This window comes from Colius striatus, chromosome 1 (genome assembly GCF_028858725.1).
Source record: "Colius striatus isolate bColStr4 chromosome 1, bColStr4.1.hap1, whole genome shotgun sequence".
Lineage (NCBI taxonomy): Eukaryota > Metazoa > Chordata > Aves > Coliiformes > Coliidae > Colius > Colius striatus.
Window position 1 is genome coordinate 146,951,816 of NC_084759.1, and position 23,048 is coordinate 146,974,863.

General features: G+C 46.2%; 2 protein-coding genes across 2 annotated transcripts in view; one reads left to right on the forward strand and one right to left on the reverse strand.

Moving 5' to 3' along the window:
• TRIM24 (tripartite motif containing 24) overlaps positions 1–4,073 on the forward strand; it is a 65,284-nt gene extending 61,211 nt beyond the window's left edge. The window contains exon 19 of the mRNA XM_062011106.1: positions 138–4,073. Within this exon, the coding sequence (XP_061867090.1) occupies positions 138–347 (210 nt within the window). The 3' untranslated portion in view covers positions 348–4,073. The remainder of the gene's footprint in view (positions 1–137) is intronic.
• On the reverse strand, positions 2,919–21,122 carry SVOPL (SVOP like). Its single transcript, XM_062013456.1, is given in 16 exon segments — positions 2,919–2,930; positions 4,777–4,808; positions 4,811–4,889; positions 5,128–5,214; positions 6,966–7,047; positions 8,061–8,172; positions 9,304–9,506; positions 11,644–11,717; positions 13,274–13,402; positions 14,639–14,764; positions 15,999–16,062; positions 18,082–18,206; positions 18,304–18,375; positions 18,801–18,899; positions 19,853–19,944; positions 21,044–21,122. Coding segments are annotated over 16 exon segments (1,467 nt in total).
• Between the last annotated feature and the right edge of the window lie 1,926 nt (positions 21,123–23,048).

Consider the following 23,048-nt stretch of genomic DNA (forward strand, 5'->3'; position numbering starts at 1 on the left):
GAACCATGTGTTTCACAGGTGCCATGCTTACTGTTAGTTGATTTTGTTTTTAGTCTGTAAGATGACCTAAAAGACCTGATGTGATCTAAGTATACAGCTATTTTGTGATGCACTGATGTTATTGATTCATCCAACAGCCTGATTCGGAAGTGGCTGATGCCGGCATGAAACTTGAAGCATACTTTGAAGAACTTTTAAGTAACCTTTATCCCGAGAGAAAGTTCCCTGTACAACCCAACTGCCAGAGTGAAAAAGATAATCTGGAACTTACTGATGACTCAGATGATGACTTTGTACAGCCGCGGAAAAAACGCCTCAAAGGAGAAGACCGTCAGTTGCTGAAATGAGCCACAGGTGTTACTATGGGACAAGTTTTGAAAGCTAAGAATATTTATCCCTGTTAATTGTGAAAAGGGGGGGAATAAAAAGACTGCTCTGACTTGTAGGTTTGTGAATATTTACTAGACTTTCTACCCCTCATCTGAAACTCAAATCAAATGGAGGTCAAAGCACGTGGAGAACTTCTCGGAAGTTCTAAACTTTCATCGTATTTCTGGAGCAGCACAGAAATTGCCATTTGTGTGGGGCGACAGCTGTTTAACTTTATACTTGGAGGAAGAAAACAAGTTTGTATAGAATCGAACTTTAAAACATTACATGGGTTCAACATGTGGCTTTCTCAGTTTGAAGAAAATGTGACCTTTTTTTAATTTTACCAAAGGCATGTGGCAGGCCATAATTTGATTTCTTTGTACTGTATTCAACACAAGCCATGAAAACAGATGGTGTAATATTATTGTCCTGCAATACTGACTGGTACAATGAAAGTGTAGTTGCCCCAAAGAAGTTATTGGTAATTTTAAAATGTAAGGGAGAGTATATTAAAAATAACTTGGAAAAAAAAGGGGGATTTGTTTGAGAGTTTTTAATGGAGTAAGTAAAGGGCAGAATACTTTTTGACTTATTTTTCTCACCACCAGCAAGAAAAGTGATGTGCCTCTGCTGTTTTGTTTAACAGGTGTTTTAAGTTTGATGTAACTCCGTTTAATGGAATTGATGGCAAGGTCTTGAGGGGAATAATGTTTGCTTGCAACTGTCAGTCAGTCTTTGTGTATGTCTAGAAAGGGGGAAAAAACATCCTTTCTCTCCACAAGCTTGTGTTTTTTTTCCAAATTTCTAAATATGTTGTCAAAATGCAACCAGCATCGTTACTCACTTGGAAGTACACAAGTCTGAAGAGGCAAAGAGAAAAAACCCTAGGGACTGCTCTTCAGCCCTTTGTGTATCCCTGTTAAAATCACCAGAAGGTGAGGACAAATTACATTTTTTTCTTCTGTCTGTGTTCCAGAGACGCTGACAACAATATAGATGGTTGTTTCTTCCCTCAGAGATTGCAGAGGTAGAGAAGTACTTGTCTATGGTTGCTCCAGCTATTGGTGTATACTCTTCGACTATGTGATCTTAAATGAAAAGTGAGTTTTCAGGAGAACAGGCGGATTAATTGAACTCTGATTGTGCCAGAATTTTGCAGATGGAATTGGGAAGACATCTGAGTGTCCACAAGCCTGCTTGTGCTGCTGTGGATAGATCACTGAAGAGACTAGATAAAAGTGCTGCTTGTGCCTCCCTGCTGTGTACATATGCACTCAGAAAAGGGCCTCTTCTTTGCCTCTCACCAGATGAGATACGACTCACCTATCTTTGTCATAGTGTGGCACCGCACACATAAATGTAGTGGAGACTTCAGAGAAGCACTCGTGTTTACAGCAGGCCTTTGAGATGGCTTTTGAGATGCCATGATCATGTGATTGGTTTTTAAGCTGCCCTGAGTAACCATTTATTTTGCCTTTTTGGGGGATGTTCTGTTTGTGTTTTGTTTTTTGTGGAAAGTTTTTATTACTAGAAGGGAGTTGCTTGTAGCAGGAGTTTTACCATCCTAGAGTATCAGAAAAAAAGGAAGGTAAGTAAAGGAGCAGAACAGGATGGTCAGGGGGAGCATTCTAATAACATGGTGAACAGTAGACACTACAGTAGCACAGACTTAAGAAATAAGAGGCTCTGCCATGGCAACATTTGAAGTCCTAAAGTTCTAGCAATGCTTAGAAGTCCTAGATACCCAGCCACCAAGTTTAACAGTAGATCCCAGAGGAAGATGCTGTGTGTTTCTCCAGACTCTTAAGTTGCAAGCACAAGATTTAATAGGAGCCTTAGTGCATTTAGAGGTCAAGTTAGACACCTATAGTGCTTCACACTCTTGTCCCGGTGGAAGATGCTGGGGAGAGGACTGTAGATGTACTCCTGCAGTCCAATGACTTATCTGTCTGCTGTAAACTGTTTGAAAATGTTTCTGTTTAAATAATTCACTGGAAACATCTGACTCAACTTTCATTTTGTGGTCTTGAATTCATCACCCTAAGAATCTTCAGGAATTGTTACATCAATGAGGTTTGAGCTGTGAAATGTAACGACTCTCATGCAGATGGTATATGCACAAATAGTTGAGGAATGCTATTTTGTTTTTAAAAGAAAGCGCTGTATTCTTTCAAGATGCTGTGGCAAAGACCAGACCTGCTTTGTGTTTTTTGCCTCCTTTGCCTTGATTCACTGAATGGTGGCTGATTTCCTCTCTTTGTTTTGGAGAGGATTTTTGGGGGGGATGTCACAACTAATAGCAATAGTAGTTAAAGAGTCTTCTCACTTCACAGGACAGACAGAATCTATTTATTGAATTGTAAGAAAGGGAGTGTCCTTAAGAAATTTGTCATTTGTCTGTACAAATCAATCTTGCACTGTTCAGTTGCAATTTTTAATGGAAGTGGTGTGGAGAAGCAATCAACGTCAAATGCGGCTCACAGCAAATGACAAACACCAAAGGTTTGGTTTTCTTTCCTACCCAGTCCAACATCAAACATTCACTCTCATTTTACTTGCTAAAAAGGGAAAAGGAAAAAATACATGAAAGTTAATAAAATGCACATGAAAACCAACAGAAGGGGGAAATAATACGCATTTGGATGTGTCCAAAAGGTACCACCTCTCCCTGACTGCTTTGAGAGTGGGCTGATGCTATCCTAATAAACAAGAGTAGATATACTTTTTAAATGTCATTGTCTAGATTTCACAAAAGGTTACTTAACACTTATTTTTGGTTAGTTGGTTCATTTAGGCCTAGCTTTAAAGAGCACATCTTCTGCCCACAGCCTCGGGACTGAAGTATTGCCATGTTAAAAAGAGGTTTTACATCCTGTATTTAAATCCTTGCATGGATTGGATGGCTCTAATGTGTGAAGCCCTCAGAGAATTATGTTCAACAGTCGTGATTCATCAGTCTTCAAATGACTACATACACAAATGTAATCTCTGAAGTGACCGCAAGATAAGAGTCAGCAAGTTGAATTTAAGATCTACTGGTGGCTTCTCTGAGCACACAACTAATTCTGCAGTTCTTTATTTTTCCATCCTTTTGACTTGTGCAGGTACAGGCCAGCAGCTGGCGCTTCTGACTCTTTGCAGAAAGGAGAATAATGCTATTGAGTAGCTCCCCACGAAAAGGAGGGAACCCCTTATCTCCCGTTTATCTTGATCACTGTTAGACAAAGTTAATCCAACTATAGCTGAATCAAAGCTTTCTTTTTAGATCTAAAGCAGTTTTAATGAAGTGTTTTGCTTAGTAATTATTGTAAGTGCAACCGTTTGAAGGCCTAAGTGTCTTTCTGACCTCTGTGGGCGCTGAATTTCACCCACAAGGGAAGAATGAGTTGCTTTGTCCACTTCCTTACTTAAACTCTGGATATTTTTTTTCCCCACAGTCATTTACAGAATATCATATAGATACATTAAATGCGTAAAAACATAAAAGACAAATTATTCTAAAAGACCAGCATTTAAAGAAGCAAGCAATGGTTAATATGTTGTTTTCCTGAAAACCCTAAGGCTAACTGTCCCATGCACCTTTGAGAACCCTTAGAAGATGTGACCTAATGAAGTTAAATGTGTATATATGTAATGTGTTTCTATATATGTTTTTTTATAAAGTGTGTTTCTGAAGACCACTAAAAAAACAGTTTGATCAACCATCTGTCTTGGTCTGGGCTACTAACGAATGTGGATTACTTAGCCCACGGTCTGGTTTATGCAGGTAAGGCTGCAGAGTAAGCAGCAGTGCTGGTATAGCTACATCAACTAGAATCACTGAACTGCTCACCACTTCTTGCAATTAAAATAGTGGGACTTGGGCATAGGAGGCTGTCTGCATTTAAACTTTCCCCCTTAATCTTTGTGCTTAGTGTGTTGGCTGATTGCTTTATAGGAAACACTAGCCACAGGGGCTTAGCTAATGGACTGATGTAGTTGGGGAATTTGATTTGAATTTGGTAAAGAAGTTACTTCACTAGTGTAAGTTATTGCTTTTATATTGTCAGTCCTGTCTCCCTACAGCACAGGCGGAACAGAATATGTGCCTGTGAAGCAGCAGCTTCAAATCAGGACTAGATGTACTAGCAAAGAGGGGCTTGCACTAGCTGGAGCTCACGTGTTGGCACAAAGGGAGCTGGGGTTAGTGCAGGCCTTCTGGTTTGCTCTTAAGAGAAATGAGCTTTAGGCAGCTAGGGTGACAGTGCTTTAAGCTGCTGCAACAGGACATTCCTGTGCTGGCCTGTTAGGCCTTATTTTGGCTTATGAGCCCTTAGAAGAGTTTGGGTTAGATTCTGCCTGAATTATAAGCCACTAGTTTCTAAGTAGCATTTAGATACACAGAAGCTCTGTGGTAACACAAACCTGTGGTGCTCTGCCCATGGTCTCGATGGGCAGGTGAGCGCGGAAATGGCATACACCACACACACAGATGAGAAAAGGCACAGGGCCCCGATGAAGGAAGCATTCATAAGAACCTGCAGGCGAAAGAACAGTTCAAATATCAGCTCAGTGGTATGGGAGGGCTGGCAGGTAACTAAAATGTGGACAAAGGGTCACAAACACCCGAGAGGCTTGCCAATAGAACAATGGCTTGTGAATCAAAAGGCTTTCAGAAAGTGCCAAATACCAGCAAGCAAAGTCTGTGAGCATCTCTGTGTGTTTGATAGCAATGAATGGCACAATGTTTACCAACATTAGCAAGTGTGCTCTTACTTGTGATATAAATGGGGCCACCATAGCTCCAATAGGGCACAATGACCCACTTGTTCCCATCCCCAGGGCTCGCATTGTGGGATAAACCTAAAACAGACCAGAAAGCAATCAGATCAGTGCAGCAACACTCCGTGGTACTTGTCCTTATCTTTCCCTTTTTTGTTGGTGTCTTAAATCTTCAGAGAGATCCACTACATCATCAAGGGCAGCTAATGGCATAGATGGGAAAAAAAGGCTCCTTTGGATTTCTATTTTGTGCTGTTACAAATCTGCAATATTCTGCCCCAGGTTAAGTTTTAGGGTAAATCAATCAAAGGTGATTGTGGTTCCCCTGCCACATGCTTACCACCACCTTTCTCCCAGCTGTGCTGGGCAGTTCACATCAAAATCTCAGAGAATAGGCTGAGTGTTAAAGGAAAAGTTCGATTTATATTGCCAGGCCTCATATCTGGAAAGCAGGGAGGGTTATTGTCTGCAACCTTCACGACTTGCCTATGTGATTTGTATCAACAGCACTTTTGTTTAGAATGAGGAAAAAGGAAAACATGCCTGTGGTAAACCTCTGGGCTGAGAAGAACATGCTTTGTATATTTTCTTTTTCACATCTCCCAAACACCTGTGCCAATGAAATACATATGTGTGTTGCTTAACTTTAGTTAAGTCCCGTTAATAGCAATAGATTAAAGTGAGTATACTCATGTAAGCCTTTATTTAAATACTTTACTGGGCCAAGCCAAGGGAGGCAATGTAATTCAAGAGGAGTGAAAGAATGTTACTGGAAAGGGGATTTCCGAGTTTGATTTGGTTTAAACGATGAGTAGTATTGGATTATGATATAGCTGTTGCAGCACCCAGTTCAGGCCTATTGAAGCCTTGGTGTTTTTTCAAGTCTGATACTTGCTTAAATAATACAGTGTGCTGTTGAAGTATCAGGCCAACACAGGGAGCTACTTCTGTTTGTTTGCTTTTTATCACTTTTCTCAATTTACAAAGCAATACATTTAACTCCACACAATTATTTAACAAGAACAACTAAGCCTACCAATGCATACGTAACCTACAAGAACTCATGGTTCCAAAATTGTTTGAAGGACAAGCTCTGAAGCATTGAAACTATTTGCAGACAACACAGTAATCTCTCTTAAGGGAACAAAGTAATATATATATAACCTCATATGCTACCTCACACTACTACATCAGCTCCTTAAGGGCTGGAAAATGTTCCTTTCAGTGGTAGCCTATTTTCTAACCAGGGTTTTGGGAGGGATTTTGAAGACAGTGGTATGTAACATCCTCAGAAAGTAATGTTTTGTAACAGCTGAACAACAGGTGGCTCAGTAAGGGCATTCCTCTTCTACCTTTTGTCATCTCCAACCAGTTACCTGGTTTCTTCTCTGATCTCACATATGAAAATGGTGTGGCATGGAATTATAGAATCATTTCAGCTGAAAGAGACCTTTAAGATCATTGAGTCCAGCCTTTGTCCCAGCCCTGTCAACCACTAGAGCATTTGCCTAAGTGCAGCATCCAACTGTCTCTTAAACACCTCCAGGGATGGTGACTCTAGCAGCTCCCTGGGCAGCCTGACAACCCTTTCAGTAAAGAAGTTCCTCCTCATATCCAGCCTGAACCTCCCCTGGTGCAACTTGAGGCCATTTCTTCTTGTTCTATTGCTTGTTACTAGGGAGAACAGGCCAACCTCTGAAGCTTATTAGCTCAAGAAAAGCTTAGTTCAAGAAAGCTTACTAACTAGTCAGTAAATGTGACAGCATTGATGGGTGTAGGAAAATGGGCTTTCATGCCCCAAAGCAACTTAACATGCTTTCAAAAGGACTCACCTCTGCTGTGTAAATGTAGATGGTGTTGAAGTTTGCTGAAACCAGGGCATGCAGCATGAAGAGAAACCCAGTCATTCCTGTGCTAGAGAGAAAGCCGTATGGAGCCAAGTTAATATCACTGAGCAGTGGTCAGCAGAGATGCAGTCCAAGAAAGTCACTGTACTAAGGCTTTTACCAGCTTAATATAAGAAGCACAAGGAAAAGGTGGTCACTGACAAGTGTAATCTGTCTTTAGTGCAGTGGCAAGGCATGTTTGGCAACGAGCTATTATTGCCTGTTACCGACTTCCAGCCTAGCTCTTGCTTTTGCTTCCTGTATCAAACAGTTGCAAGCAGATAGGATGGCCAGGCTCATTTTCAGGGGAAACTGAAAATAACAAGAGCAGTACAGAGGCAAATGCCTTACTGGGGGGGGGGGGGGGGGGGGGGGGGGGGGGGGGGGAAGGGCTTATTTAGCTTAACTATTTGCAGCTTTCCCCTCCAGCTCCCAAGTATTTCAACCAGCCTTCAAGGCCAGTGGCCCTCAGGACAGGCAGCAGGCGTGTACACCAATGGCAAGCAGCCAGCTCAGAGGAAATGTCAGCTTGAAGCCATCCTGATTTTCAGTAAGTTAAGCTCTGCCATCTTGAGGGGAGTCTTCCTTACGTGTCCTCAAAAATCAGCAAGATAATTAACAGCACTTGTAGCAGCTTTTCCCTTGATGCCCTGAGCTCCTCTTGAAGTGCCCAACTTTAGAGAAGACATGTGGCATTGTCAAAAAAGAAGGGGGGGGGGGACAACAAATGAAAAATATGACTTATTTCTAGTGGATGTTGTTCACATCATTTTACACATTCTAGACTGTGCTAGAAAGCAGCTTGTTGTATGCTTAAGGGAAGCCATGTGGACCCAGTAGTACAAATGAGCCCCTCTGCACAGCCCTGCAGCACAGCATCTCCTGGCACACCTTTCACAGAAAGTACAAAGAACCAGACAAGGGGTTTTTAAAAGATGTCCAAGAATTACTGGCCTTACTGACTGGTAACCTGAGAGTATCATAGATTCTGCACTCTGCCCATCAGCATTGCACACCCCACAAGACCCACATGCAGGCTACCTGGAGGTGCAGATATTCAGGAGAAGAAAGAATAGGGCCGTACATCCCATGGTGATACACAGGCTCAGTCGTCTTCCTAGGAAATTGATGCCAAGAATGTTCAAAGGATTTACTGGAGACAAAAAAGGAAAACTCCAAAATGTTAGATGACCTAACTGCAGTCATCATCTGTCTTAATAGACCTTACACAGTGTGCCTCAAAAATACTTCTCCGCATCCTCAGCACCTACCAAAGCGCTGTAAAATGCACAAACCCTATAATTCTCAAACCCTGTAATGTGTCCCCTCTGTTTTGTTTGTCCTTCCTCTCAGAGGTTGGAGTCTGTCCTCTGAAGCTGTCATGCTGTCTGATGGCAGGACATCAATGCCTGTCCCAAGCTGTGCAAAGAAGAAACTCTCTAGGTGAGCACAGCAGGCGTGGGTGGTTTCTCTCCTGGCCACAGCTCAGCCAAACACTGAGGCTCAGTATGTGCCTCATCAAGTCCTCCCATGAGCTGGGAGACAGACAAGCACCTGAGTCCATCACTGGGCTGGTCCCATCCTGGCTGCAGCTGGAGGATCCAGCACTTGGGTGCCTCATAGCTCAGTTGCTGAAATAAACCAGGGAAAACATTCACCTCCCAGAAGTGTTGCAATAGCAGCCCCACACACAGTGCTAGGTTTATTTGTGGGTGCCTTTGGGCTGTCCTGCCATCCCACAGTGCTCACAGCCAGGCTGCACCAGGAAGCTTTTTGGTTTGCTGCAGGTTCCCTGGGCACTTAGCTGCCCCTTGCTGTACCTGCTCCCGAGCCCACCATCTCTTGTAAAGCAGGGCACTTGTGTGGAGCATTCAATTACACCAGTTGGACTATTTGCAACCCTTGCTTTTTTATGACTTTCAAAAAAGCTACATGGCTGGGAGTTTGGGAAGCCAGGCTTGGTTCTGGTAAGCTGGGAGCCATTTCCCCAGGAGTTTAACCGAGACTGAATACAAACTGCAGCAGAGGTCTTTGGCTCTGCCATTGGAAGGACCCTGCTGTCATCAGAAACTGAATTATTCACCTGGGGAGCAATTCTGTCCCTTCCCCATTGCCCCCAGCTCATGGCCTGTGTCCCAGACCTTCACTGGAAGAGCCTGTGCCTGGCAGTTGTCATTTGGACCCCTGGCATGCCACTAAGTGCGTGCACAACTGAAAAGCTTTGCAGGCAGTACCGGCTGGCTGTGAGAAAGGAATGTCCAGGCAGGGAGGGGTGAAGACTCACGTGCGATCTCTCCGGCTGTGCTGATGATCATGGTGTGGTAGGCAGCAGGCCCAAAGAGGCGGCAGTGGCAGGGGCTGTGGCTCTCCTCCGAGTCACCGCCTGGGTCCTGTGCCAGTGCTACCGCAGAGCCACACACCAGGTCCCGTTCCATTAACTCAGCGCTGGCCAAGGTGACACTGTAGTAAGCAAACGCTATGCCAAGCCTGGGGGGAGGATGGGGGAAAACTGTGGTGAGCTGCCACAGCCACAGGAAACATGAGGAAATTGACATGCAACAGGTTTTGGGTGCCCCAGCTCTGCCCTCAGCCTAAGCCCACCACCTCACAGGTCACCTCACCCACAGCATACCACTACCACCTGTGTCCATGCACCACTCTTCCTCGGGAGACTCTGCTCCAGCTGACAGTTCATCTTTTTTCTTGCCCCTTAGTGCTGTTTGTTGCTCTGCAGCAGGTGACTTGCTGTAGTCATGCTGGGGAGACTGTGTACCTTCGGACCCTTTCCTTATGCAGGGATGCAAGTGGAGACATTTCCAAACCTTCCATTCTCAGGGGATCTCAATATCAGGCCTCAGTGCTTGTGTCTCAGGTGAAGAAACTCCAGGTCTTTTTTAGTCTTTATCCTTTCTGCCCAGGGATTTCTGAAAGGAGTTTTTGTTAACTGGCTAGAGAGGTTCACATCACACCCTGGCTGGGTGTCAGGAACACAGCACTGGTGATGGCAGCCCAGCTGTGTGATTATCAAGTAATTCAGCATAAGCTTAACCATAGAATCAAAGAATCATAGAATCATTATGGTTGGAAAAGACCTTTAATATCAGCAAGTCCAAACACTAACCTCATGCTGCCAAGCCCACCACTAAAATATGTCACTCAACACCTCATTTCTGCCTCTCTTGAATATCTCTAGGGATGGTGACTCCATCACCTCCCTGGGCAGCCCGTTCCAATGCTTAATAACCCTCTTGGTAAAAATGTTCTTTCTAATGTCCAATCTGAACCTCCCCTGACACAACTTGAGCCCATTTCCTCATGTCCTGTCATTCATTATTGGAGAAAAGAGATTGACCCCTAGCTCCGTACAACCTCCTTTCAGGGAGTTGTAGGGTGATCATGTCTCCCTTCAGTCTCCTCCAGGCTAAACATCCTCAGCTCCCTCAGCTGCTCTTCATCAGACTTGTTCTCCAGACCCTTCACCAGCTTTGTTGCCCATCTTTAGACACACTCCAGCACCTCAATGTCCTTCTTGTAGTGACAGGCCCAGAACTGGACACAGTATTCAAGGTGTGGCCTCACCAGTGCCGAGTACAAGGGGACACACTGGTCACACTTTTTCTGATACAAGCCAGGATACCATCGGTCTCCTTGTCCACCTGGGCACACTGCTGGCTCGTGTCGATTAACAGCCCCACGTCCTTTTCCACAAGGCCGTTTTCCAGACACACATCTCAAAGCCTGTAGCATTGCATGGAGTTGTTGTGGCCCCAGTTCACATTTTTTATACCCCCTTGCAGTTTTAGAAACAAGCAGCAGAATCTGGGACAGGAAACGAGATGCCTGCAAGAGGCAAAGGATGCTTAGGGCACAGGGGCCAGGAATGCAAACCTAAGAACAGGCCAGCAGCTCCTGGTAAGACTGGGAGAGAAAGGAGGATTGAAACCTCAAAAGATCTTTCATAGTACTCATAAAAGCTGCAGAGAAAAAGCATAAAAAATTCAAGGCCTAACTTAGCAATATTTTGGGTCAATGAGTTTCCACAGACACATTATTTATAACTTTCCATTCCAGACAGCAAAGTTAATGAAACATGCATTACCCTTTCATACAGCTACTGGGAACATTGCATTTGAAACCCATCGCACTCCAATCTTAATTTTCCCTGGCCAGTGGCACTGGCCACTGTTAATGAGCTTCTGCCAAAGCCCTATTTTACTGACATAGTGTCTGGCCTGTGAAGGTGGTGCGTTTGGCCTCTTCTTGGAAGAAACAGCTTACACCAAGAAGGAAAGTGGAGGTGTGGGCATATCACTGGCATGACCTTTCTCCTGGCTCCCACCCCACGTCTCCTGAGGAAGGACTCAATGGTGCCTTGCACCATCTTGCATGTCCAGCCTTTTTCTGACCGATACAGTGTGTCTGAGGCATGGTCTGACATCAGGAAAAGCCTGTAGTGACCTGTGCCCACATACTTCCCCTCCAGCTGACAAGGATCTGCAGCTGCCTTCTGAGGCAGAAGCAGTGTCTTGTAGTGGCAGAGTCAAGGGGAGATTTTTGCTCTCTGCACACATTTAACTGAATTAACTGATAAGAGAAAAAATAATAAAGAAGATTTTTCTTTTACCGTATGATCCATATCTGCAAAGTGGTTCTGAGGTATTTGGGGTGGATGAGGTCCTTGAACCTTCCTCTCCTTTCCTGCAAATTGGTGAGAGAAATATCTTTCAAAGACACGTCTCATACAGGGGTGGGTGACCTGCAGCAGCAGCTGGCACCCCAGGTCCCCCTGCACTCACCCTAGGCTGCCAGTCTCACAGACAGGCGGACAGATGGTGTAACACAGCCTTCTGGAGAGGAAAGGCCCTCTTCTCAAAGGATGCCCACAGAATGACATGCTGCAAAGGATGGAAGGAAGGACTAGAGATCACCCTGAGCACTCTGGGCCCCTACATGATCCCCCAGCTCCCAACAGTCTGGCCCCACCATGACCATCACAGTGCCAGTGAGGAACCCAGTGCTGGGAAGACAGGGCCCACCATCCACTGCCCTGCCTGTAGGGCAAGGTTATGGCCACATACTTCTTGCTGGGAGGCCCTGAAATGCCAGTGAGAAGAGAGACAAGCAGGCACTGGGAGGCCTTGCCCAAGAGCTGGCAGCTGCCCCAACATCCCACTACTGAGGGGACACAAGTTCACAGGGATGGTTTGGGTTTCCTTTATTTTGATTTTCCTCGTCATTGGTTAAGCCTTAGAGGGTGCACAACTAACAAAAACCTTTCCCACAGCCAATGCGGGTCCATTACATAAATTCAGTTAAACTACAGGGAAGCTTTAATCCTAATTAATTCCAGTACAATAGCACCGTCTTGCATGAATTGCTAAGGACAATGCTTGGTGCCTGTGGGATTGAATAAGCAGCAAAGAGGTCCAGAAAAGGGATTTAAAAGAGCTGAATAATAATTTTGAGGCCCTGGACAATCGCTTTGTCCAATCTTCCTCTGTTGGGGGTTAAAGGAACCACCTGAATAAGGCAACTTATTCAGGCCAGCACAGCGGGGCTTGGACTGGGGTTAAAGGGGGGGAAACCTGGGGGAATCCTGGCCTTCAGCTTCTCTCCTGCCTTGCCTACAACACCCACACACGCTTTCTGGCATTTCAATCCAATAGCGACAACTCCTGAGCTGCTCAGCTGATTCCAGGTAGAAATGAGGGTAGCAGAGACTGCCTCTCCTGCTTTGACCCTCTTCTGCTGGTCCATGGATCCACACTCAGAGACCTGGAGTGCTGGGACCCGGTGGGCAAGCCCAGACAGGAACTAACAGAAGTCTCTCTGAGTGGTGGGTTGACTTCGTGGCAGGGACCCCGGCAGCCCTGAGGGGGACCTTGAGGGGTAGTTGCCCTCTCACAGCACAGGGGACATCCCTGAGGGATAGATGGGCAATAAGGGAGAATGTGCTTTGTCGGAAGCCCTTTTCTCTGGTAAAGGAAGCAAATCTTTTCCCAGCGTGGTATTTTTTTCTGAGGGAATAGAAAGAATGCAAAGAAAGAGCAGAAAACTCAATTCCATTTTGAGTGCCAAGACTACTATCTCTCCAAAAGAAAAGCTGTATCATCATCATATTCAATTGTTGTTTGGAAAGAAGTCAGGCAAGGAGGAGGAGGAGGGAAGAGGTATAGGCTTGGTGGTCTCGCTCCCTCCCCAGAGCCTGGGTGCCAGCCAGGGGGGGCCAGGCAGTGCTGTGGGGCCTGGCTTACCTTGGTGGGCTCCCTCAGCGTTCCCTCAGGCAGCATCACCCTGTTCATCTTGGCTATCCCCTGCAGTGTGGCCAGGGCAGCTGCCACATTTCCCATGGATATGTTGTACCGCGCCGACTCTGGGATGAACTGAAAGCGGAGTGGCATTAAAAAGTTTTTCTTAGTCACAGAAGCGTTTTGGTTGGAAAAGACTTCTAAAGTCATCATGTCCAGCCACTCACCTGACATTGCCAAGCACCTCTCTGTCCACACAGCCCTACTCATAGCTCACTATCATGCACAGGAATCCAGCCAGGTTAGCACAGGGCACTACCTGAACTGGGGCAGCTTTTTGCATGTCCTTTCCCACCAGTCATGCCTTGGGGCACCCCTGTGTGTCTCAGCCCCCCATACCCCAAGCTGGGGAGGCTCACCCTGCACAACAAACTCGTTTCTCGATCCAGCTCCATGAAAGCTGGAAGCCAAAGACACAGGTTTAACAAAAACAACCCTAAATTAATTGAAATTCTGCAATGGATCGACACGTAGGTCACCTATTTAAAGCTTCCAAAAGTCTTGGAAGACTCAGCAAGGCCATTAAAAAACAGAAGGAAGACATAGATGATATTTAGGAACAAGATCACTCATGGCTAATGCTTAACAATTTTCACCCATGCTTGGTGCTCTTTCCAAAATAAAGCACCTGCTTATTAAATGATGGCTCTATCAAATAATAAACAATTACATCTGTGTCACTGATATTTGAATTAAAGGATCCTTTTTTAATGATGTCTATGCTGCCCGTGTCTTTTTTTTTCCTTCTGGCCTAAAAACTTTTACAGGCACTGCAAGTAGGAATTTGTCACAAATAAGAGTCTTCATGGCTAAGGCTGATACTTCTTAAGCATGAGTAAACCTGGGGAAGCTGTGGTTGATTCTGACAACCAGTTGTTCTGGGAAATCTTTACTGAAGCTTCTTTACTCAGCCCTGGAAAATGTGGAAACTGAAGACTGTGCACCGTGGCTAGCATTAGACTGAAGGTATTACTTGTGATTTTGCATACCCTGCCTAGCCTGTCCCATCACTATGGTCACTGAGTACCACTGGCAGCCTGGACACTGGAGCCTGGGAGTGCTAGAGAGCTACAGCAAGGCAGCAAAGCCAGGGGCCACGCTCCACAAGGGTTACATCTCCCCAGCAGCTGGTCTGCAGCCTTCCCAGGTCATCAGGACCTTCCCAGGCGCCCTAGGTGAGAGAACTGTGGTGGTAAAAGGAGGATGCAAGGACATCTCCAGGCCTGTGGAGAGTCGAGATGTCTCTTGATGCCTAGGGAGAGTCCAGATCAGTGGTGGTGTAGTAGGAGAGTGGAGAGGAGCTCTTCCTACCTTGAACATTAGGATGAGAAGGATGCCTGGGATGGAGGCAATTCTGATCAGCCACTGCCAGCCGGTCATTGGGTTCACCACTGATGCCAGGCTAATGATTAACAAGGATCCTGCCAACCAAAACACCTTTCCAGGGGAAAGGAAGAGGTTAAAAGAGGAACACATGGGAATGATTTGTTTATTTTCTTCCCTTCTGGCCAGCTTCCATGGATAGGATGGGGACCTGTGCTGGGGAGTGTTGCAGCTCAAGCTGGATGATAGCATGGGTGTCTGAGAAGCTGAGCTTGGGACAAAGGAAAGAGGGAAAGACAGATGAAGAATTTGGGGAGGGACAGCTGAAGATAATCTTAATTAGCTCCAGATGAAAACAGATAACTTGCTGTGGCTACTTAAAGCAACTTCTTTTGTCCTTCCAGTCACTTCTCTGCTAATGCTCATGTCCATGATTTTTCCTCTTGCCACAGCAAGTTCATGAGGATTCTGCTGGCAGGAGTGACACATTTCTGGGGAGAAAGACAGGATTGCTCTCTTTTATAAACCTTTGTGTTTCTTGTGACACTTTGGTAATAAAGCCCTGGGATCAATCAGGCAGTTATGAATAGCAAATTATCTCTGCCACCAAGACTGTATACAAGCACTTTTTAGCTCAACAGTCAGATGAATTTCTGTGCCCCACGAGGCCTCTGCAGATCATTAGCACATGCAGCAAGTGCCCATTGCAGAAATCTGGAGTAAGCAACAACCTCTAGTCATGCCTGCTGTGGTTTTTTCCCAGCAAGCGGTTACAAGTCTCCCAGCACGTCTGAGGCTGAATTTAGAACTATCTATGCTAGCCCTATGCTGTTCAAAGCCCCGTGCTGGGCCTGAGCAGGGACAGGGAGAGGCGTAGATTAGGACCTCACCTGGGAATCACCTCATTATCTACTTTTTATCAGCAGAGGCCCAAAGAGAGGAAAGGATGAGCCCAGGCCTGGAGTGGGCCAAGCCCGGAGTGAGCCAGTGATGCTGCTAGCTCCAGAGGATACTGGCCCATCAGCACTGGGCTTGTTAGATGAGGTAGCATCATTTTCACCAGGGCAAAAGAGAAGCTGGGTGTCAGCCATCACTTAAAATCCACATGCAAAGTTTACATCCAATTATTTGAGAAGATATTTCCCATCTTCTGCAGGCAGCTGCCAATGTACATCTTCAATAAGGCAGAGGCCAGGGCACAGGAGGCAGCAGGCACTTGCTCAGATCCAGAGAACTGCGAAAAGTCTGGGAGAAAGGCTGATGTCCTGGAGACACAGCTTCCAGACAGCAGTGCGACAGATCTCCTGGGACTCAGGCCTAGAAGAAACAATAACGTGCTCGGTCTTACCTGAGACAAGGGCAGCATGTATCCTCGGTATTTGATGGGCAAAAATTCTGTTTTTATTATAAGCCTACGGAAAAAAAAGCAAAAATATATCAACAGTGAGAATGCCCATACTGATGAAGCAGCAGTTCAGCTAAGCCTGGTCACTGCTGGACATTACTGCCGATAGACCACCTTCCCTCTTCTACCACTGAGCAGGGGAATCCCTGACCATAATGCCTTTCACTTGGGCAGGCACCAAATTGCACACAAAGGAGATGCACAGCATGAATTCCTCCAGGCCATGGCTGCAAGATACATGTAGGTAAATTCTGTATCTCTTCTGCATCAAGAAGAGTGTTGTCAGCAAGTCGATGGAGGTTTGCATTTACTCTGCCCTGGTGAGGCCTCATCTGCAGTACTGTGTCCAGTTTTGGGCTTCTCAGCTCAAGAGGGACAGAGAGCTTCTGGAGAGAGTCCAGCTCAGGGCCACCAAGATGATCAGGGGACTGGAACATCTTCCTTATGAGAAAAGGCTGCGGGAACTGGGGCTGTTTAGTCTAGAAAAGAGGAGACTGCAGGGGGATCTCATTAATATTTACAAATATCTAAATGGATGTCAGGAGTTTGGAGCATCTCTTTTTTTCTGTTGTATCCGGTGACAGGACAAGGGGTAATGGGAAGAAGCTGGAACACAAAAGTTTTCATTTAAACATAAGGAAAAACTATTTTACTGTGAGGGTGAGGGAGCCCTGTCACAGGCTGCCCAGGGAGGGTGTGGAGTCTCCTTCTCTGGAGGTTTTCAAAACCCACCTGGACACGTTCCTGTGTGACTAGATCTAGGTGGACCTGCTTGAGCAGGGGGGTTGGACTAGATGATCTTTAGAGATCCCTTTCAACCCCTACCATTCTATGATTCTATGAAACACTGCAGCCTGTGCACCAGGAAACCTACATCCCCCATGGGATGACTGAGCTGTCAGCACACATATAGCTTATGTTTGCAGATCTGGACAATTTTTAGTAAATCTCTTTTTTTTTCTTTCATTAAATAAAGAAAACTGTTCCACTTTACATCAAATGGTTGGATAGCACTTGGGAGAGGGCCTGGCACTGACATATATCAAGCTCATGGGTATGAATTGCACTTCCCTGGTTGGAAAAAGAGAGAGGGAGGAGAAACCCATGTTGGCTCTTTCTAACTCAGCTGTTGAAGTGCCTTATAAAATGTGGAATTTCCCCTGTTTATTAAGAGCTCTGTGGCCAGGGACCAGGGGCCCACTTGCAAGGCAGGCTGTCCTGGGAGCTCAGCAGATTCATAGCCCAGGTGCACAGTGCCTTCTCCCAACAGCACCTATTTCCCTCCTGTCCTTCGCTTTGGCAAAGGGGGTTCGGGTCAGCATGACTGGCTTTGGGCTTTCCTGTGTGGGCAGCAACCAAGCTTTGAGGAACCATGGAAGATGCTGAAACGTTGCATTTGTTTCCCCAAGAGAGTTGAAAGGAATCATTTGTTTTGCCAAGTTCACCGTGAAGTGGTTGTTAATATTGTGAATTTCTCCTCTCCCCCTCCACATGCTCCTTTGAAAGGGCAAAAAGTTTAATTTGTTGGAACATTTTACGTTAGTTCAAGAAGAATTTGCAAGTTCAGCAGAATTGCTGTGACTTTTTTAAAAGGAAGTGGCCTTTGCTCATCTGTTACCTGTCTAATTGTTTTCATAATATATATGCTTAATAATCCCTCTGTCACTGGCTTAACATAAACCAGCTGCCCTCTCTGTTTCTGGGCTCGAAAGTCTTTGGGAACTGCAATTTAGATCAAATCGACCAGGATTCAGTGAAATTACAGAATGGCATTTTGGTTTAAGAGCAATGTGGGAATTTGCTCCCCTCCCCACTTCCAGCCCCCATGGAGGAGGCCCCTTCCTTGCCGTCTCCTCCAGGTCGCAGCACAGTCATGGCTTATGAGGCCTAGTGCCGGGGATACCGGGCACTCTACCCAGGTCAGCCAAAACCAGCCAAAGGGACTTTCTTACTGTGAACCCAGCCCCCTAGGGTCTGTGGGGCTGGCTTCCCTCTGCCACGAGGCGTGTGGGAGGCAGAGCCTTACCCTTGCGCATGGCCTGACACGCCACCGCCTACCATGGCCCGCAGGAACACAAACCAGACGAAGGATGGAGCAAATGAGGTCAGCAAGGAGAAACAGGCTGCCCAGAGGAATGATAGTAGCAGAATCTGCAAAAGGGGCAAAATTAAGGTCATCAAACCATGTGCTCAGACAGGTGGATGTCTCCAAAGGGACACAGGAAAAGGACGTGTGGCCCTCACTCACCTTCCAGTGGCCATACCTGTTGGCCAGGAGCCCGAGCACTATGCTGAAGACCATGTAGCCAAAAAACACCATCTAAGGGGAATGGAAACACAGCTGTGGAGGCCCCATTCTCAGCAGTTCTGGTCTTTGACCTTTGAGTGAGTTGAATGCGTTACAAGGAGTAGGACAAATTGCAGTGCCCAGAACCTTGAGCAAGGTGGAGTTCAGGGGTTGTCTTCCTCCATGTAGGCACTCCATGCTCCAACCCTCAGAGCTGAGGTTTGGATGGCAAAATATTCAAAATAAGAATGTGGAAATGGGGACTTGTTTTGGCATTACAACTTTGCATGTACTTACGTCAGCTTGCTTTCAACAGTTGTGATACTGTTCTTGTCCCTGAGAAGAAGTCCTAGGAATGTACTTGGTCCACTACAAAATATACTTTTCAAAGACTGTGGTGCTACCCTGGACAATGCCCCCATAGTGGATGATCTGCCTGGGGGACACAAGTTACTCACCATTGTCACTAAAGCCAGCTGCCAATCTTGAAGCCGCCACTCGCATCGGATGAGAGGGGACACAACAGTTATCAGCATGATCTCCATGGCTTCAGCCACCTTCAGGAACAAGTGTGCACGTTAGCAAGAAGGGAAGGCACAAGCATCCCACAGGGGAAAGTCCTTCAGTCCTACCAAGCCTGGAGCCATGGCAGCCCCAGCGTGTCAAGCCATGGTGCTTCCATGGTGGTCTGAGCCCTGTTCCTGATCTGGAAGGTATGAGCACTTGGAAGGCACAGCTAGAAAGCAGATATCTAAGTAAACTGTGTATCTAGAAAGGATGGTGGGACACATCCTTTGTAGAGGAAACTTACCCAGCTGTGCTAGCAGAAAGTGTTCAACTGTTTCTGGAAACCAAGCTGCTTGGTTATGTAGCTGCTGGTGAATTTAGGTATCTAACACAAAGATGACCTCTTAAAAGTGTTTTTCATTAAAAACTTCATTGCTCCATTGGCTGTTTGCCCCAGCAGATGGCTTCAGTTTAGAAATAAGCCTATAGTTTACACATAGCTTGAGGCTTTTACACCTCACCTTCAGTGATCCTCATGGATTTGTCCCCATTGGGTTTTTACCCTACCCTGGCCCCAGGCTTTCATCCCACTTCCCAGATCAGATACACCAAGACAAGAGTGAAAGGAAGACAGCCCTTCTGTGCCAGATTGCACAGGGTTTGGGAGCCCTGGGGATGATGCTGTGACAAATGCAGTGGAGAGTCCAAATACAACTCTCATGCACTGTTGAGGACACGTCCCAGTGGTGTACCAGGGCAGGGGCCAGGCCAGGATGCTTTGGGCCAGCCTGCTTAGCTCTGCCCTGAAATAGATCTGATACCAATCTCAGCTAATATTGATTTTGGCAAAGGATGACAACAGCCAAAATCCTACTTAAGAAAGTACGTGCGAAAAAATGGGCTGCAATATGTGCCCGTGATACTTATGATTGTTATTGCACAGTAATAAGGAAAATGAGAAGAGTGTTTTTTCAGGACAGTGCAGATGGCTGCAGACACGTACCACAGTGCTGCCCATGATCAGGAAAAGCATGATGTGGAACCTCCCAAACCCAATGGTTTCCACAGCTTCTTCCACTGTAAATGTCTTCTTCCCTGAAGACCGGAGGGAAAGATAGACAGAGATAAAGACCACATCAGCTGGCAAATTGTATCTGTCTCTTCTTTATGAAATGAGAATGCTTTTCATGCTACTGTGGGACTGCAGCAGGAGAAAGTCTGGAAACGCCTACCAGCTGTACTGTCCACTGGCACACTGGTAGCTGGGCATGTCAGGGGCTGCTGAAACAGCAACATCAGGGGAGAAGGCTGGCTGGATTTGGAGGAATACAGCATTGTTCTGAGTTACCCCACATGCTTCAGAAACTCATGGCTAGCAATGTGTCTGGGCAATGGTCTACTTTCCCTGCCCAAACTGCCATGAGGCTCAGACCCTCTGCACCCTGGGGATGCAGGCTGGCTCCCAGCATGGCTGATGTGAGCTGGGGGCTGCCCCAAGCCTGACCCTTGCAAGGCAAGCACAATTGGGTACTCTGGGCTCAGTTTCATCTCCTAAGTCTGAAAGAAGCCTGACTTCCCCCCCGCCCCCCCCCCCATTCCAAAAATAAACAAGACATCTCCAGACCAGGGCTGGGATGATTTTATAAACAGACCTGCCAGAAATCTTTCAATATATGTGTATTCTTAAGCTCCTATTTAGGTAAAGTCTAACTGCATAAATCTTTCTGTCAAGTCATTGGTCTCACAACTAAGTCATCTCAAACCCAATCAACATTAACTCTGAAATGGAACAGAGCTTACAACAGGATTTCAGGAGAAAATTACTGTTTTTGTTTTGCAAATGCAGAGATTTTCAGGTTATGTTTTTTCCACATTTTTTTTCACTTTGAAAAGCTTTTGAAGTAGAATGTATTAAAAAAAAAATCCCAAATGAACAAATCCTTGAATTATTGATATAATAAAATATTTACACAAAGTGGAGGTCTGAGAAAAAATCAAGGCAGACAGCTCTTGCTGTCACTGTAGGGAGCAGCCACCAGTCTGATAGTTGTGGTGGAAGAAGAGCAGTCGGAAGCTGACATTTGCGGCTCCATGCACAGAAGTTTTAGGTAGCTGGAGTGCCAGGATTGGAGGCACTCCCTCTACCTCGGCTAAATGGGGACCCAAATTTCTAGCCCTGCCAATACAAACTCACCTTTTGGGGGTTCTTGTCTCTCCATGTGGATTTCCTCCAAGCCAATGGCATTTTCTTCCTCTTTCGGTGCATTGCCCATCTCAGCCCCCACTGGCATCCACTGTCACTGTTGGGCAAGGCTGGGATGTAACTGTGAAACCTCCAGACAGTTGCAAAGCCATCTCAGCAATAAGCCAGCAAAGCAGCACACGACGCTGCAGTGGAAACATTCAGATATGCTCAAACAGGGTCATTTCAGGCAGCTGTTAGGACACATCCCTTTCCTTAGTGTTTTTTGTGAAAAGCACATAGAAACATCATAAGGCAAGTTAGTTGAACTGACAGAGATGGGTCATGGCACTGTGCTGGCTGTTCTTATGGAAAGCCCAGGAACTACCTTAGGAAACACTGGAGATCCACTAACACAAGAGTATTATGTGATGACTTTCTCAGCCTGGATATGCATGAAATGCAGAGGCAGCTGACAGATGCTGTATCTCCAAAAACCAAGATGTGACACTACCAGCAGCAGATTGCCCCTGTTGGAGCCAGAAATTCCCCCACCTTGGGAGCTGGGGCCAAGTAGGTGGTAGAGATGTCTGCTTCCCCAACCCTGGCTGCTCTGGTATGGCATGGCTAGAAAGGGGCGAGCACCAAACTCCTCCTCATCTTACCATGTAGTAATTCCTGCTGCAAACCTGATTCTCTGCCTCATCCCCCCACTGTGCTAATCTCTGTCCTCTCAGGTCAGCAAGAAGCACAGCCATGAGTTCAGGATTGCAACAGGGGTGAGCTGGCTTCTTCCATCAGTGTTTCAGGTTTCCAGCACTTAATCACTTGGCCTGACCACAACTGCTTTTTCTGGTCAGAAAAAAACTCATCTTAATCTCAGGGCAGGGATTAAGCACACCTCTTGGTTTAACCCACAAGCTCTCCTGCCCAGTGCATGCTCAAGACACTAGGGTGGGGGTCTCAATGCAGCTTTAATTTGATTATACTCTGTCCTTTGATTACCTGCCTTCAGGGGGGGTGGTCTTGGCCCAGGCAGCATTCACGGCCACCCAGCAGCATTCAGGGAGGCTGCAGCAGGGTAAGAGCTGGAGGGAATTGTAGACTGAGAGCATCTAATGAAAGGCACAAAATCCCAGCTGAGATAGAGGGCAGCATGAGCACAGAAAGCACAGAATTACAGTGATTCTCAAGCTGGATACCTTAAAAGCATTATTCTGAGGTATAGGTACAAGGAGGTCATTAAGGGCTAATGGTAGATTAGTCGGTTGGGTCACATACACTAACTTCACTGTTGCACGTCATTACAGTCCAGCATCCAAGAGGACATGCAAGGTCTTGCTTACAGCTGCCTCAGCAGCATCCTTAGAGGCAGCAATAGCTGCCAGCAAGCAGCACACAGTGACACCAGATGAGCATGCTGACCACTGGCTAGAGACCGTTTCCAAGTGAACCTGGCTCAAGAGCAATCAAACAAGGTGCCAAACACGGAGAGGCTGTGAGAAGAGGTAAAGCTTTACTATATGGTTGAATCACAAAGGGCTTTGTTATAATGATGTTCCACCATTCTGGGTAGTGCTGTAGCTCTTCCAGAAAAGGAGAGGAAGCCCCAATTCCTGTTGTTACTGTGCAGGACCCTAGGTCAGGCTCAGGTGCTCAAGCAGAAGGGTGCAGTGCCACCTCCATCACCCCGCAGTAGCCAAGACACCCCCAGAGGCATCAGGATAGCGGAGATCTACGCTACTGTCGAATAGCAGTGAGTGAGCAGGTGGGATACCTGCTCTAGCATCTCAGATAACACCAGAACTCTGTGCAGCCACCTGCATTCCACTCTTTCCAAAGTACTGGGACAGCTGGAGCAAAATTCACTCATCCATAAACAGATGTGAAGCTGCTGTTCAGGTAAGTCCCTGGCACTGTACACTCTGCTCTAGCATTTATGTCCAAGAGTCAGAAGATGTAGATGCAACACATCATTAAATCTCCTAACAGTTCCTGGTGAACCCACAGTTTGCTC